The following is a 17803-nucleotide window of genomic DNA, read 5'->3' as shown; positions in this document are numbered from 1 at the left end:
AAAAAAGAGCAAATCGAAGAAAGAAAGAGACAGATCCCTACCTCCTTTCTCAGCACAAACTTCAGAGACACTTAATCAGCTAAATGACTTCAAATTGAGAGATTGAGAGAAGTGATCTTATTTATTGGTCTAGAAATGCTCTCGCACACGGTGCTGTCATGACAACCTAAATATATCAGCATGAGCCGGCCAAATCAGGTCAGAACCTCATACCGCTGGCCCACATAGATGGACCAAACAAAAACACAAAGTAACCCATCAAACGTGTGTTTTACTCACCCAGGTTGGTGTAAGTGGCCCTGCAGCTGCTGGATGCAGGAGAGTGCGAGATGGTGGAAGTGATTCCCTCTTCCTCTCGCTCTGCTTGCCTGCTGCTGTTTGAGGTGGGCGATGCTGGGGGTGGACAGGAGGCAGGCGGCTCGCGCAGGGGCGCCAGCTCCAGCTTAGCAGGAAGAGAGGTGGCTGAGGAGATCTCAGAATCCTGAACTGGAAGCTGACTGCATCAAAGAAAGACAAACAACGTTTGAGAACTATTCCAGCCCAAAGTTTTCTAACCTAAACCGCAAGGATTTAAAAACTGGGGATGCAGATTATTTTACAAAGCTAAATTTAGATTTTTTTTATTCCCTCTCTCTCTCTCTATCTCTCTCTCTTTTTTTTAAAGGGGTAGTTCATCCAAAAAACTAAATTCTGTCATTTTCTCACCCTCAATTTGTTCCAAAGCTGTACAACTTACTAAGATATTTTCAAATATGTGCCGGTCACTCTTTAACATGCATTTGCACTGAATGCAAATTTTTAGATCTTGTTAACAAATCAATTGATCTACTTCACAAAAACGGAAGGTTTTAAATTAAGCTTTGTAAAAGAACCTGCATCCCCAATTTCTAAACCTTTGCTTTTGACGTTAGAAATCACGAACAATCCATTTTTTATAAAAAGCTACAATATGATCGCTTCTACAATAGTTCTGTGTTGCTTTTGCACCTTTTTTGAAGGTGAAAGTTTTTGAAGGTGAAAGGGATAGTCCAGAAATGTAGTAAGGACATTGTTGAAATAGTCTATGTGGCATCAGTGGTTCAACCTTAATTTTATAAAGCCACAAGAATAGTTCTTGTGTGCAAAGAAAACAAAAATAATGACTTTATTTAACAATTTCTTCTCTTCCATGTCATACTCATGTATGTGCATCGAAGACTGACACAGAAGAGAAGAAAAAAGTTCAAAAAGCACGAAAAATATTCGGACAGTTTTTAAAATTAAGGTTGAATTAAGGATCACATGGATTATTTTAACAATGTCCTTAATACCTTTCTGGAATTTGAACGTGTCAGTTGTGATGCTGTGTATGCAGGGTCAGAAAGTACGGAGCCCCGCACATGACATGCAGGAAAAAATATTAGGCTAAATCATGTGCACGATTTACTAATTAATTCCCTCAATGTACTAAAACGTGCACACGATTACTATTGCATTCCCTCGATTTACTATTTCGTTCACTCGATTTATAAATTGTGCGCACGATTTCCTAATTCACTCGCTCGATTTGCTAAATCGTGAACTCAATTTAGCAAATCGAGGGAATGCAATAGTAATCGTGTACACGTTTTAGTACATTGAGGGAACGAATTAGTAAATCGTGTGCACAATTTATTTATTTTTTCTTGCATGTCATGTGCGGGGCTCCGTAAGAAAGCTCTCGGATTTCATCAAAAATATCTTAATTTGTGTTCCGAAGATGAACAAAGTTCTTTCGGGTTTTGAACTACATGATGGGGAGTAATTAATGACTTTTTAAGTCACACTTCAAAATGTCTACTTTAGAGGCAACTGAAGAAATTATATCATACAAGTTTGGAACAAAATGAAAGTAAATAATGGTATGAATAATGATTAATAATGAATAATTGTCTGATAGTACTTCAGTTTAAGATGAAATTTTAATTAGCATGTAGCACTACTAATCAAACACAAAATACAACTGTCCTTTGCTTGGATTCCAAACCATCCTTCCTGTATCCCAGTGCCAAACTTACTTTTCTAAATAACCCATCCAAGAATGTTAAATGGGAGGAATATTCCGGGCAGAGCATGTCTGGACATATAAAAACATTCTGTTCCATTAAGTTATGACACACTCAAAAATCTATAACACGGAAGGTGTTCTCAAAAATAAAGATAAGATTCCTAATGCTTCCAATGAAACACCAGTGCAAAAAAAATTGTAAACACACATGGGAAGATATAACCAAGTTTTTAACAGAGAGAGTATCTAGATATCTCAGTGTTTGAACTTGTTAGAAGAACCTGAATCAACGTGTCTCAAGTATCTCTTTCTCTTAGGCAGATAACACTCTGCAAACACACTTGTGCACACACACCGGCTGAAACAAATATATCTAGCTAAGAGCTTCAGTAAAGTGTTGGTCAGTTTAAAGGAATTTCAGGAAGTAATGCTTACCCACCATATTGGCTCACACAGTTACCCATTCGATAAGGTCAGAGACAGTAAATGTTTATATCAAAAACAGGAATTCCTTGCTTTCAAAGACTTAATAGACAAATCTCTCTTGTCTGTTTTTTTCGTACTCCTCTTCTCTCTGTTGAACATTCGCTATGAATGCTTCTTCCTCCACATGATTAACCCTTAACATACATCTACCTGTGGTTGTTAATCAGCTCACAACTGTGACATATCAAGATCAAAGGTCCCTCTTGTCAGCAGATCACACACATTTATGACTAACAAAATAGGAAGCAGTTTATTATAGTTAGGATATCAACTAGGTAAAAAATACACTACTTTTTGTACTACTTACTGATACTACTTTTTATACTACTTCTGCTGCTAAAAATAACAGTTAAATATAACCGCTATGCAGTATAAATTATAAATGTACATTTTCAACTAGTTAATCAAGCAGTTTTACCATTAAGCTATTCCAAATAAATATTAAAAATGTTAAATTACTATAAAATAAGATAAAATTCAAGTTAAATTTTTTTTCCCTCTGTTAGGTTAGGGTTAGCAAGTGTTTGATATGTTAATCCTAATATTCATTATACAAAAAAAAAACAAAAAAAAAAACTTTTTAAATGCAGTTTTATCTGGAATTCAAATAAAGGTCATGCATAAAAACATGCACTAAGATAGTAAGATATGGACACAGGAAAGACCTTACATGAGAAAGAGGGGGTACTGACAGAGAAAGGTAGCTTACTTCATGACTTTACTAATGAGGATACTGGCTCTGCTCTTGGGTGGAGTCGACAGGCTGGAAGCTCCACCTTCTGCTGTGCTACCTTCTTTGTGTTCCTCAACCCGAAGCTCCGCCTCCTCTCCGCTGGTGACGCTCTCTGATTTGTAGGTGAATATGATCGTGGGTTTCTGGTGAGGGTCATCCGTCTTGGATTCTGAAAACCAGTGCTGTCTCTGTAAAGGTGGAGGCGGCAGTACGGTGATGACGGTCCCATCTAATCCCAACAGCTTCCCTTTTTCCTTCTCTCGCTCCATTTTCTCTTTCTGTTCATCCTCATCCTTCCGCCGGCGGAAGAAACTCTTGAAGGATATCCAGCGTTTGGGCTTGTTACCATCAGTCGAACGCCTGCCCTCTGCACCAGGACTGGTCTCTCCATCACTAGATTTGGCCCCAGCTGGTCTGGTCCAGTTGTTGAAATGCCTCTGAAGCAGGTTGCTTGAGTGGTAAGGAGAGGAGCTAGACCGGACTGGGGGAAATGGGGCGCTAGGTTCAGATTTGGGGCTTGTGGGTGGTACAGCAGCAGAGGCACTCTGGGATTTGGGAAGGACTTTAGGTGGTGTGTCTTTTTGAGGTTCTGCAGAACAGTGGAGTGATTTAGGTCTGTTAGGAGCATCTCTGGAAGCATCTGGAGGCAGCGAGTAAAGCTCCTCAGCACTGCATGTCTTACTCTGGCCATCTGGGGAGTCTGGAGGAGAAGGCGGTGGCTGAATGGAGGCCACAATTTGAGACAGAACAGCACTTGCTTTCTCTCTCTGACCTGAACTTCCATTTGAGGTGACCTGGCAATCTTTGCTGCCCTCTGCTGGTTGCTCACTGCTGGGGTTGCGAATACGATCCAGACTGCTGTGTGCTATAATGGCAGGGCTAGGGTTTAGACTACCTACAGCAAGGACAGAGACACCTGTCGTAGTCCTGGATTTGCCGTTGTTTACAGTCTGTCCAGATACTGTGGTAGTCCTCAGTTCACCAGGAGCATCTGGTGGGTGCTTCAGCTGAGGTGGTGTCTGCTCAGATGGTGATGGCTGGGAACTTTCAGAAGATCCAATCTCCTCATATGTGTGGCTGGCCACTCGCTCTCCGACCCCAGGCTTTGAATGTGGCAGCTCACCATTGAGCCCCAGGAAACTCTTGTAAACAGCTAGGTTATCGTACGCACTGGGATTAATCACAATGGGAACTTTCACTGCTTTTTTGGAGCTGCGTGCATATGCAGGCTCATCACGGATGATGATGGGAAACGGGGGCATGCCAGCATTGTTGTAGCTGTTAAATTTGATCTCAGACAAGTTAGGCGATTTAGTTGGGACTGTGCGGGCTGAGCTGAAGCCTGCAGTTGGAGATGTGGGAGCTGATTTGTGATTGATGAGTCTTGGAGCGGCACTGCCGCTTGTTAAATCAACTTTAGGGATCTTTTGTCGAGGGCTGGTGCAAGACGTCCACACTTCTTGGTAACGGATGCTGCCGGGTTTTGTGCGGAAACCACTGGGTCCTCCAGAGGCAGAACTTGGAGGAGACTGAGGCGTCAGCAGAGACAATGAAACAGATGGAGATGCCACAGGTGAAACCGGCGATCTGGGGGACTGAGGCGAGGTGAGTGAGACAGGAAAGGGGTCAGCAGAAGAGCAAAGCACAACACTGGGCCCACTTAACTTTGGAGTGCTTTCACTTGAGTGAGTGTGTTCATCTTTAGTGGCCATAGAGGCAGACACATCCACCACCGTATAGGGCTTACAGATAGGAGTCTTCTCGAGATTCACTACTCGATAAGGCTTGGCCTGCTCCTCAGTTGGGCTGAAGCTGATTGTGATTGGCTGGCCTGGCAAAGCTTGTGGAAGAGCCCCACCCTCTCTCTGAACTCCATCTTGTTCTTCCAGTCGGATGGCTAGAACAGCTTTATGCGTTTCATTGGAATTTGGCGAACTCAGTCCTTTGGCTGAGGGTTCTTTGCTAGGTGGGAAAGGATGACCATTTCTCTGGTCACCAGTGCCCCTACTGCTGCCAGCGCAGTTTTCGTCGGGCAGAGAAATCAAGGAATCAGGTGAGGTGGTGGACTCAGAAGTGGACAAAAAGCCACTACCCTGGTGGTCAGAGGTGTAAGACAGTAGAGCAGGAGCTCCATTTGAGTCAACAGATGGATATCCATTGAGAATCTCATCATAACTGTCATCGTAATCCACTGCACAGAACCGTTGCAGTGAACGGTTGCGTAGAGGCACTGTATTCCACTTCTTCCCTACAGCAAAGGGAACCGGGGACAGTGTAGCTGCACGGAAATTGGCGAACCTAGGTTGACCCCGCATTCGTATCCCCATTGCTAGCAACTCCTCATCGCTTTCATCCCAACTATCATGCTCTCCATCGTCGTCATCCTCATCATCACTCTCATCCTCCTCATCGTCGCCATCACTGGAGAATTCTGGATAACAGAAACGTCCTCCCTCAGAGCTGATGACCTCAGCACTGTCACTGAGGGAAACACGTTTCATTGCTCCTCTACCAGTACTCCCAGCATGGATACAGCTTGATGCTGGAAGGCCCCTCTCTAATGAGCGCCGGTATGAACTGCCGATCCGGCCAAAGAAGTCATCTCTACTTGAGCTTGGAGAAGGTCCCAGGCCAGCAATCTCTTTTAGCACATCCGTAAGTCCGTTGTTGTTGCTGCTAGTTGGCTGTGGTGAAATTGCACCATATGCCTCTGCTTGCCCGACCAAATCATCCCCTTGGTTGTTGTTTGTCCTTGTGGGTCTTGAGCTGTTCTGGCTGTTTTGGTTCCACACAGTGAAAGGTGAGCTTTTATTGACCCGCTGCGCTCCCTCCGTAAGCCTTGGCACATTTCCCTCAGAGTCCAACCCTGGTGGGGAGCATGGCAGCATCATGGTAGGCTTTACTGCAATCGTAGGCTTCTTGGCGACAGGTGGACGGACCTGTCCTGCTCGGGATGAGGAAATACTCCTCTGGTTGTTTGTGAGTCTGGCACTGATGTTTGTCTTGCTCTCACTGGCAGCATTGGCTTGCTCTGGAGGCCGGTGAAGACTCTTGGGCTTAAAGCAGTTTTTGCACTCCCCTGGTTTCCACACATGTTCAGTGAAGGTGTTGCATGCAGACATGACTGCAGGGCAGTGCCACAGCGTCAGTGGACAGGAAAGCCCTCCATCACACACACAAACGAAAGGCTGAACGTCTCTTTCACACACAGTTTACGAACTGTGCACTCAGTACCTGTAAAAAAAGAATAACAGAGTCAGCCAGTGCAATTCTGAAACCAAATGTAATCACTGTTTTCATCTCACATAAAGGCTGTTGAATCAAGCACTCATTACTCTTTTCCAGCAGGGGTCAGAGTTTGACTCGTAACATGAATGTCTAGTGTATCTCTCTTTTACACATGCAAACACAGGCTGCCAGACTCTCACAGCTCTATTTTTGGATCACAACGCAATGCTGAGCAGTTGCAGGTAAACATCATGCCTTGTGACATACTGACACCACATATACAGACACAGTCGAACATGAACAATTATACTTGTTGGGACCCCACAGGTTTTTATTGTTGGTACAGAACAAATCCTCCCCTACCATGTATAGTCACATTTACATGTTTAGATTTGAAGACATAATTTGCCTATTTAAGATCCTTTTCTTTCTTTTTTTTACCTGAGGACAATCCTAACAAGTCCGTTTAAAAGGGATTTACCTTATTTATGAGGACATTTTCTAGCCCTCACAAGTAGTGAAACAATTGCATCTGTTGCACTGTGTCCTATGTCTCCCAACATTTGAAACACTTCAAATTTTCCAAACCCCCATAAAAAAATATGCTACCTTATCATACTGGGTTGAAAAATAATTTATAAAAAACTTGCAGAGAGTTAACATTTAGGGACTAGAGATTGGATATTAGCTCTGTTTTCCATAAACAGCAGAATGACACTCACTTTTATGTGTTACAGGAACATAAATGAGTGCTCACAGGATTTTACTAACTCTTAATTTTGGACCTGTTGCCGGGCAATTGTTAAGAGCAATGACCGTCAAAGAAAGCTCATGGGGGTCAGATCATCGGGGTCATCATGTCGCCATGGAGCGTACCACACATCTAAAAAAATTCAGATGAACACAACACACACAGACACAAATTATCTAACAGAGGATCTTCTGTTCACTTGCTCATAATCCTGATATAAATCATAGGCAGGACCACTCGCTGCACAAAACTGAATAGGACTTTTAGAATTACTATGCCTTTATAAGCAAATTAAAAGGTTAAGAGTTTAATTAAACAGTGCCTATCAATTACTTCAGGGGTCATTACGTCTGTACTTGCCTTCTTGATGAAAAACAGAAACTCATTATTGATAAATCATAATAAAACTAATCTGGCTATAGATTTACTGTTTGGAAGATGTGGACTTGGACTAACTGAAACTAAACTGCTATAACATCTATAAAACCTCATTAGCTTTAAATCCATTAAAACATAATAAGTATTTCTTTACAGAGAAGCAAATGACATATAATCTAAAGCAGGATTTAGGAGCACGTAAAAACCCACTTTAATCTCTCACACAATCATGCACACATTTACTAAGTCTCTTAAGCTCTGTGTTTCTCTTATTTCTTTGACCGCTGCAGTACTGAGGGTTAACAAAGCTCCATCTCATTGTCATGCCTGTATTAGCGAGTGAGCGTGTGTCTAGGGGCAGATATATTTTTGTGCTCTCTGCTAAATCCATCTGCAGACTGAGAACAACATTCCATTGCACAACATCTGAGATTAATGAGAGAGAGAGAGAGACAGACACAAAGCGAGACAGGAAGCAAGAGAGGGACAGACAGAATGTTCTCTGGAGGATGCAGCAGCTCATGGGTTAATGAAGCTCTTTATGGCTTTCAGAAACATCTCTCCACCCTTAATTTGCCTCCTCATAGTTCATGTCACTTCTGCTCTTTTCCTCCACTGTTCTTTTTTCACAATTTGGTGACTCAAGTCTGTATTTCCTTGCTGCATACTGAAAACACTGGATCTTTGATCATTCTGATCAGTTTTCTGCTTCTGACGCTCCTTAATGCTTTCAGTCTTTTTTTATGTGTCAGTTGTACTTGAACCACCAACGGTTACTGTACTGTAAGTTATCAGAAAAGGTCTAAGCTAGAAAATGCAGAGCTGGACATTGTGTGCATTATCACACCAGATGTCCTCAGCACAAAATCAAACAGGCAGTGAACAAGAAATGTGATGTTTTTTAGAGGTGCCAGGAAATGTGGCACAGCTGTCTAGCTAGGGAACATGATTCTACATTCGCTGGGAAAATCACAAAATCAGTGGGGTTTATTCATATAATGCTCCCCCGTTTTGACGAATATAGGACAAAACTGTGTAATGAGTCCCATTTTCAGTACGTTAAGAAGTTTTTTGTTCTCTGGCTCCTTCACTGAGTCTCTCTCATGTTTCACATACCTGAGTGATGACATCACTCCAACTTCTCCAATCTAAACTCCACCCTCTCACTCTCCAGAGCTGCCTATGTGTGTGACGCTAAGTGACTGAGAAGTGTGGGGTTTTCAGTGTATAGATGCTACAGCCAATCAGCCAATACTGATCTAGAGGAACTACAACAGACAGAGTTACGGCAGAGCAGTTACAGAGTTACAGATTAGGGTTACAGAATAATGATTTGGCCTGGATGTAAAAATTACAGCAGATATAGAGATACAGCAGTAACTAGAGCAGGTGTAGAGTTACAGCATAGGGAAGGTATACAATTACTGCAGATTATGTATGTGTAGAATCACAGCAGCTAAAGCAGGTAGATTCAGTAGAACTAAATCTTCAGTTGAGTAAATACAGATTTATAGCAGCTAGAGTGGTTATAACTTAACAGCAGTAGCTAGATCAGATATAGAGTTACAGAAGATTGAGCAGGTACAGAGTAACAGAAGCTAGAGCAAATGTAGAGTTACCGCAGATTTAGTAGGTATAAATTTATAATAGAGCTGATTTTGAGTTAAAGTAATTACAGTAGCCTAATTATGCTACAGGTTTACAGTAACTAGAGCGGTTATAAAGTTATAGCAGTGACTAAAGCAAGATTAGAGTAACAAGCTAGAGCAACAGCAGAATGAATATTTATAAAATAACAGACAGAGCTGATATAGAGTTAAAGTAGCAGTACAGGTAGAAATGTTACAGCAGATTACGTACATTTACAGCAGCTACAGCATTTGTAGTGTTACAGCAGTAACAAGAGCTGGTAGAGGATTACAGAAGATCTAGCAGATACAGAGTAACAGAAGCTAGAGCAAATGGAGAGCTACAGAATATTGAGTGTAAAATTATAGTAATTATAGGTGATATAGTGTTACAGTAACTAAAGTAGACAGGTGTTATAGCAGCTAGAGCAGTTATAGAGTTACAACAGTAACTAGAGCAGATATAGAGTAACAGAACAGTTACAATTAAGGGTGCACAATAAATATCGGCCGATAATTAATGCCCATCTCTTCAGTAAAGCCGGTTCTTTAATCGCAAATCCACCTTCATTATCAGCGTGGATTTGAGCAGCTTGTCAGTTAACAATGACTCTGTGTAGTAACAGCTGCTCTATGTGAAATCACACACCTGATGGAATTTAGAGCTGACTAGAGAACCGGCTTTACTGACGAGATGTGCATTAATTATCGGCCGATATTTATCATGCACCCCTAGTTACAATTAGCAAAACAGCAGCTAGAACAGCAGATAGAGAAAATAAAGAGTTATAGCTGATGGAGTTGGAAAGTTTTACAGTATTTTGCACTAGTGTTCCAAAAAAACACCATAAACTGTGCTGAGAAAAAAAAAAAAAATTTCCCCCAAAAAAATCTACAGGAAGAAAAACCACGTGCCTTAGCAAAAATGCACATTCATATTCACTACACACAACCAATTACATCTACAGATCTAGAACGTAAACCAAACAACTAACCAAATTATTTTTGATCCACCACCAACGCGGCAGTGTTGCTTGTGAACAACAGGATGCACGTTCACAGTGCTAGCACAAGACTGATTGGAAACGACTCAACACCGCTGGCAGGTCTTGCTGGGTTACCATAACAACCTAAAAGCCCATGCACACAGACCCTGAAATGCAGGTTCCAAAATTACTCTTCTTCACAACTTGGAGCAAAAATGTCTCTATACTCTGAACGATTATGGCAGCATCTAAGATCATTAAAACCTTTAAACCCTGAGCCTGAGATCTAAAACACATCCTTCCACATTCCAACAAACATTTGACCCAGAGATGCTCTAAACCTCACAACCAGCCTGACCCAGCGAATCAAGTTTTTTCAGCTTCCTGAATACAGCTGGCACCTTTCTAGAATAATCGGCACCTGATAACACACAATTAATCTCCATCACTGTCTGCTATGAAGCAGAATAGCGCTCATGGGCTCTTAAACAACAAATCCATAAACAAGCAACAAAGAAACAGCCAGGGAGAAAGTACTTACAAACATGATTTCCTCCACATTCCTAAACAAATTAACTTGGGAAACCTGATTCGTGGGAAAGCTAAGAGGAAAAGACATTACGACAAAATCCATTATGACATTAGAAGCTTTTTACTCTGCTTGGAGTCTCTCTGCCTGCATTTAAATGATGTTTAAATGAATCCTCTGGTCCAGTATGTTACTCAGTGACCGATGGGACAGCAGGATGATGTTCTTGGCCAACAGAAACCATTATCTATCAGTGTCATGTAAAGTGCCGTGCCAAGTCTTTACGTCATTCAATCTGAACTGATGGCTGTTGGTGGTTGGCTCCCTATTGTCTGACTTAATCATTGCAAAAGTGAGTGCATATAGTGACCTATTTGAGAAATGCACCATGGTATCTATAGGTTGCATACTGTGCACATGCATTTTTAAATTTCTCTTGTGGGTTTCAAGTTGAAGACAGTTAATCTGAAATATCCAAATGAGAGATTAACTGCTAAAAATAAATCATTGATGGGACTATTTTATTTTGCTCCCTGAAGCATCGTGCTAATATATAATGATATTATATAATTAATATATAACGATACATATATTAGTGCTGTCAAATGATCAATCGTGTTAAATCACATCTAGGGATGAACCAGAATTTTAGATTTTTCGAATATTCGTTCGGTGGGTTGGCATTCGATTTGCAAATTTTAGATTTATAATATGCTTTTTTTTTTTTTTTTACACCTGGCATTCCCCTTGAAACCGTTATCATTCGTGCTTGAATATGAATCACCTATGAGTGAACATCATGAACGACATGGCTTAGTTCATCTGGAAGAGACCTCAGCTGTGTGGGAGCATTTTTATTAAGTGAGGACAAGACAAAGACAATGTACCAAATATGCGATTTGAAACTGGCCTAGCACAACATCACATCAATTTTGAAAAATCACCTGACTTCTGTAAAAAAATACACTTATAGTATATTGTTGGTGTTTAAAAAAAAACGCTTTTAACCACCATGTTAAAGCTGCGGTAGGGAACTTTTGATGCTCTAGCGGTTAATAAACAGAACTGCTTGCGTCTTGCGGAAGAACATCGTAGCCGGAACTACTTCTCTCTGTTTATGTCTATGAAGAATCACAAAGGTACTGGGTTACTCCGCCGCGGTACCCCCGAAGCAATCTAAAATAGTCCGAATATAAACACTTATTATAGGTGCACCCTAGTGATTTAGGACAAGCTAAAAACACGGTTTGGAAAATGGATTCATGGTGTACTCACTTATTATATAAATTTTTCTACATTTTGAATACAAACAAAGTTACGGACCGCAGCTCTGATTGGTTGATTTCTTACCGGGAGCGGTCAGTAACTGCAAATGGCAATAGGACCATTGGTAGGAGCCAGAGGAGCTTGATTTTTTTCACAGATTATCTGTCTCATATTCTACTGTCAGGACATAATGACAGGTTTGTATGTAAAAAATATATATTTACAAAAGTTACCTACTGCAGCTTTAATCAGTAATTTTACAATAAACTTTTATTTTATTTTATGGCAGATTCCGACCAAGAAATACCAACATGTTGACTTTATGTGGCCTAAAAATAATTAATTTTGTATGTTTGTATGGCTGGCACTCAAGTTTGTTATTTCAAATGTGGTATGCACACTCATAATGGAAGAGACACGTTTTCCACGTGTTTTTATGCGAGACATGTGAACGGCCCCTAATACTATCAGTTAAAGTTTTTTTTTTTTTTTTTTTGCTGCATGGTTATAAAAATAATAATAAATAAATAAATAAATAAAATATGTGTGTGTGTGTGTTAGCTCACTGGGTGCGTTGACACATGCAACCACACGCCTACAGACATATTTAGCTTAGCAAGCCAAATGAAGCAAGCGAAAAGTAGGCCCATTTCGACAGAAAGGGCAACGAAGTTACTTGCAAAATATGCTATGCGGTATTAAAATAAAGCAGTAGTGCAAGTACAATGCAATATCACTTGCGACGCAAACATCCAGAAGCAAATGAAATCGACTATTGCGACAGGCCTAACACTGCACTCCCTTGGCTCCACAGCAACTCACCCGCCAAGCGTGAAGTTGATTGGATAAACTGTTGTCGATATAATAAAAATGCAAACAGATTACAGCCTTTATTACACTGTGTTGTCGTATTGCCCCGCAGCAGCTAAAGTCTGACTACAATGGACGCGACAAAGCGACCGATAACAATCATTTGAAATTTGTGTCAGTACGTCATAAATAAAACGCAGCAGCAGTTTACTGTTGGTAATTTGTCAGCTAACGCCGCGCCACATCCAGTGTAGAAATAAATATTATATGAAATGTATTGAATTGTATATATATATATATATATATATATATATATATATATATATATATATATATATATATATATATATATATATATATATATATATATATATATATATGTATGTATGTATAGTTATTTTATATTTATTTAATTTATTAATTATAAAAAATAAGTTTAACTTTTATGGTTTTAATTTTAGTTAACTATTATACCCTGAAGTTTGTTTAGGTCTCTTTTCTTAGAAAATGTTATTGATGACTCAAAAATCAGTAGTTCAGATTTGTCCAATCAAATTCTCTATAGAATAAATATTTCCCTCTCCCTAAAACAACTGCCAGTGGAGTAGCAATTTGAAAATAAAATGTAAATGCGGGGAGGGATTTTTGCGCATTACAGGATGAACTCTTATTTCAAAAGATCAAGAAAAATCTTGTTTACATCCTGTGTCTCCTTTAATGATTTATTGATCACCTGTGAGCTTGTGTAATACAAGCAATTGCCAAGTAAAATTTCTCCTAATCTGACCCAACAGTGCTTGAACGCGCATCTCTCCATTTTTCCTGAAGACAAATGAGAGAGGGCTGATCAGCCTGAATCCCAATGGAAACAAAAGCACGTTGCTCATGTTTAACATTGGTGTTAGAAGAACATGCTCGGTCCGAGTCATGCATGCAGATTAACCATTGTGTATGTGTGTGTGCATCAAAGGGATGACAGATTCCCTCAGTGAGCTGAATGCAGGATCAAAGCTTTACTCTAATCACACAGTGAATAATAATGAGAAACTGATCTGCAGCGCACACACAGCTTAATATCACTGGCATCCTCCAGCAGTGTGCATGCAGCTTCCATATGGGAGCGTTACATAACCAAATCATCTTCACTACACAATAGTTTCATCTTACTATTTTTATTCCATCTGTCGCTCCAGTCTCTCCCTCGCTCAGTGGGTGATCGATTCTGCATATGATTAACAAACCCATGACTGAAAGTATTCAGTAGATGTTTACTGGAGAGCTAAACACACTCAATGCAACTAGGACAGGGAATTCATGAATAAGGCACACAGATAATGCGAATTCGCACATACAAACAGCTGCCCCAAATCACTGAGAAGGGCAACATTATAGGCCTGTTCCAAAAACTAGTGAGCTGCCTACATTATTCACAATATTTGTGAGATCTGGAAGACTCTACACACTCTATATGTAGGGCCCAATGAAATCTATCATAAACTATCTACATTCTAATTCATTGAATTTTACATAATTTTACATCAATTTATTAAAAAAATAAAAATAAAAACTAGTATTCTTTTCTGGTAAATATTCCTTTGAAATAATGTTTTAATTATTTCCATCAAAGTTTCTTCAAAACCAAACCTTTATTTTGATGGTTTGCTCGGAAGACCTTTAAGTTTATACAAGACAATAGATTTCTCAAAAGAAACCATAAAATTTGCGTGATTCTCAGAGCAGTTATTGAGATTATGTTCATGTATTTATTTCCTCACTTCCTCAGTGCCAAAAACATAGCAAGCATCATGCACGATTCACTATGTGTGTAGTAAACGAAACGCACATTTACGTCATTAATTCACAAAGAGACGCAGACCATGGAGGATTCATATTTAAATATTCATTTTGCAGCTTAATATCTACAGACAATAGTCCATATCATGTTTTAATTTAAGTGTACTGACCTACATTTGATTTCCGCATTACTGTCTGCGGCACACTGAAGGCCACAACATACTTATGTCAAAGTTCTGCTGTATTTTTTGCACATACATAAAAATGATAAATGAATGGAAATACCTGAGCAGTGGTATACCAATAGCTAAACATCCCAATTTATGCAATAAACTGATTTAAAGCCAGCAGTATTTACTTGTGATTGATCTTGATGGGTTGAACAAAAGAAATGAACCGGAGAAGATTTTCATGTCAAAGAAGGCGGAGCCCCAGAGCCACACCTACCTGTTATTTAATCGCCACAGACCAATGGTAGTTTGAAGGTGTTTACCAAGATCCAAAACATTCATTTTAGCTTGATCTTGTTTGAAATGACATCACACCACTGTGTTCTTTAAATTCGCTATTTTTCTCTATTCAATTAATTGTAATTACATGTTTCTCTCACGCTGTCCACATCGTGATTTTTTATTTTTATTAAATCACAACGCATTTTGGATTTTACTTCGTAAAGGATTTATGAAAAAAACAGCATTATGGAGGGCTACAGAACGAAACTGAATGCAAAGGTTTTATAATGCGATTTTAAACCTGACAGCATCTAAAAAAAACAAAAAAAAAAAAAACAATGCTCATAAGTGGGATGCTAATAAAGCCAACATGGTATGATGCAACTGACAATGCTGGTGTCTCAAAAGAAACATTTAAAGAGGAAATGTTTTGGAAATGTTTTTACCATGTATTCTGTTTAACAGCTAAATTAGAGGACATTAATTAAATAAGCTAAAATCCACACAATAAATATATGTTCTGTGTAATAAAAATAAAATAAAACATTATCTAAATGTAATAGCTTTCTCTGCTTCTGAAAAGACCTTTTCTTTCTACTGAGGTAAACTAAGGCTGCAGAGGCAGAGAAAAATACCATTATCTGATAATAGGCTGCTTTGTCTTGCTTCCTACCAAGGTTTCTTTCTCAGACCATCTACCTTTTCCTTGGCACTGACCTTGGCTTGCTCACTGAAGACTTCAAGTCCCTATTCTCTGTAAAGCTGCTTTGGAATGATTTGCATTAAATAAAGAAAGGTGCTGTGCTAACAAATTCAAATTTAGTCATACTGATTTTCATGATAAGCATGATGGATACAATCAAGTCCCCACCCTAAATTATTTCCCACTTACTATTCAGTTTTACTCGGATATGTGTCACATTACGTATGTTGCCATTTCTGTCATGAAAATATTAAGAATGAGATGGGAGTTATTTTCCAGTAGGAAAGGGAGAGAGTGATATCGCCATAATTTCCAGCATCCTGTCGCACAGCTGCAATAACAGGCCAGCCTGAGCAGGACTGGGTGAAGTCGAATGATACAAACAGCCTTCAGGATTACACCGGGCCCCTGGGGGCCACCATGGCCTCTGATCTTCCTGCACGCATTAAGCCGGTCAAAGCAGCTGTCCTGAGGAAATACTGTGAGAATTCAAACACACACACACACACACACACAGGCTTTTGAACTCGCCCTTTATGTTTCATCAAGTAATCAATACCTGAACCACAACAGACCCTAAACTGATCCAGCTTATTCCGGACAAGATACGCCCTCTTAGACAGGAGGTGATTTAATGGACTCGTAGCCAAATGGCCTGTTTACGTCCAGAAACATAAAATAAAAAAATTCTGTGAGTAATCCCATCGATGTACTTCCTCTTTCAGGATTATAAAAACTATAATATTTGTCCTTAATGTAAATGAGAATTAAAAAACTTTTTAAGGCTACAAAGGGTTAGTTCACCCAAAATGAAAAATTCTGTCATTAATTTCTCACCCTCTTGTTGTTCCAAACCTGTAAGACCTTCATTCATCTTCAAAACACAAATTTAGGTTTTTTTGATGGAATCATAGAGCTCTCTGATCCTCCCATAGACTGCAAGAACATAATTTTTGTATTTTTCTTATAACATATAATCTCAAATTTATCAAATTGATCAAACTTCAATATCAGATGTCCAAGTGCCAAAATGGTGCAGCAGTATCCTATTTAATGTTGTAGTTGTCTGAATATTTTCATGGTTTCCTTGGACAACCGTAATGTCAAGCGACACAAACTGCTCGAATCCGAACCCGAAACTCCCCCTTCTCCTCTCAAAGTCAGACCTTACAAACACACTCTGAGATGCACACAGGAGCAACAGAATTATATACAAACAAATGTTCCCTCAGATAAGATGTGTGACATGCTATTCTGATTAAAGAACAACTGAAACGTGATTCACACGCACACACAGATGTGTGTCGGTACGTTTTGCGAACCTTTGTGTGAGTGTTGGTAGCATGTTCTCATGCCACGGCACATTCCAACCGCGTCTAAGACTGAACACCAGCTACAGTGATAGAAACCAGAGGAATTCAGTGCTGTCACCCACTCGAGTGTGTGCGTGAGAGAGGTCTTTGCAAGGGCAGCATTTTATTCGCCGTAATTGGTGTTTGAGTGCCATTTGGCTGATTCACTGAATGCTTTTAACCATTTCTCAACCATTCGTTGCGAGCCGATCTTGAACGGGGGTTTAGTGTGCGTTTGTGTGCTCACAGGATGTGGCTTTGGGGAAACAGATCCCAGACTGCATTTCTCAGTCGCCATAATGGCCTCACTATCGGCCAATCAGCATCCACAACCAATTATGGCATTATGACCTCAAAATCTCCCTGGAGATAAACAAAAAAGCAAGACAAAGACAAGCAAGCCCATATTTTCACATGCAGGGAAGTACATCAGCTAGACACCTAAAAAACACAAGCACAATTCTATATAAGGTGTTTTCCTTTGGGCTGTGAGTAGGCGCTAGAGCTTTATAAGGGAGCAGGACTAATATTTACACTACAGGTCAGGGAATGTGTGTGTTTGTGCTACAAATGTTTATATGAGCACTCACACACACCCATTAGAATAATCACTTCCTATGGGTTTAATAATAAGACAGGGTGGGGGTTCTTACATCACTTCCTGTTGGGGTGAGTGACAGG

At 39.9% G+C, this 17803-nt stretch overlaps 1 protein-coding gene across 1 annotated transcript in view; it reads right to left on the bottom strand.

Moving 5' to 3' along the window:
- The window catches only part of LOC128014579 (inactive tyrosine-protein kinase PEAK1), a 31410-nt gene that overhangs the window by 6902 nt on the left and 6705 nt on the right, over positions 1-17803 (bottom strand). The window contains exons 2-3 of the mRNA XM_052598248.1: positions 3222-6479; positions 280-497 (exon numbers count right to left, since the gene is read on the bottom strand). Of these exons, the coding sequence (XP_052454208.1) occupies positions 280-497; positions 3222-6367 (3364 nt within the window). The 5' untranslated portion in view covers positions 6368-6479. The remainder of the gene's footprint in view (positions 1-279; positions 498-3221; positions 6480-17803) is intronic.

Source organism: Carassius gibelio, chromosome B25, assembly GCF_023724105.1.
Source record: "Carassius gibelio isolate Cgi1373 ecotype wild population from Czech Republic chromosome B25, carGib1.2-hapl.c, whole genome shotgun sequence".
NCBI lineage: Eukaryota > Metazoa > Chordata > Actinopteri > Cypriniformes > Cyprinidae > Carassius > Carassius gibelio.
Note: the sequence above shows the minus strand (reverse complement) of the source record. Positions and strands in the feature narration are given on the sequence as shown.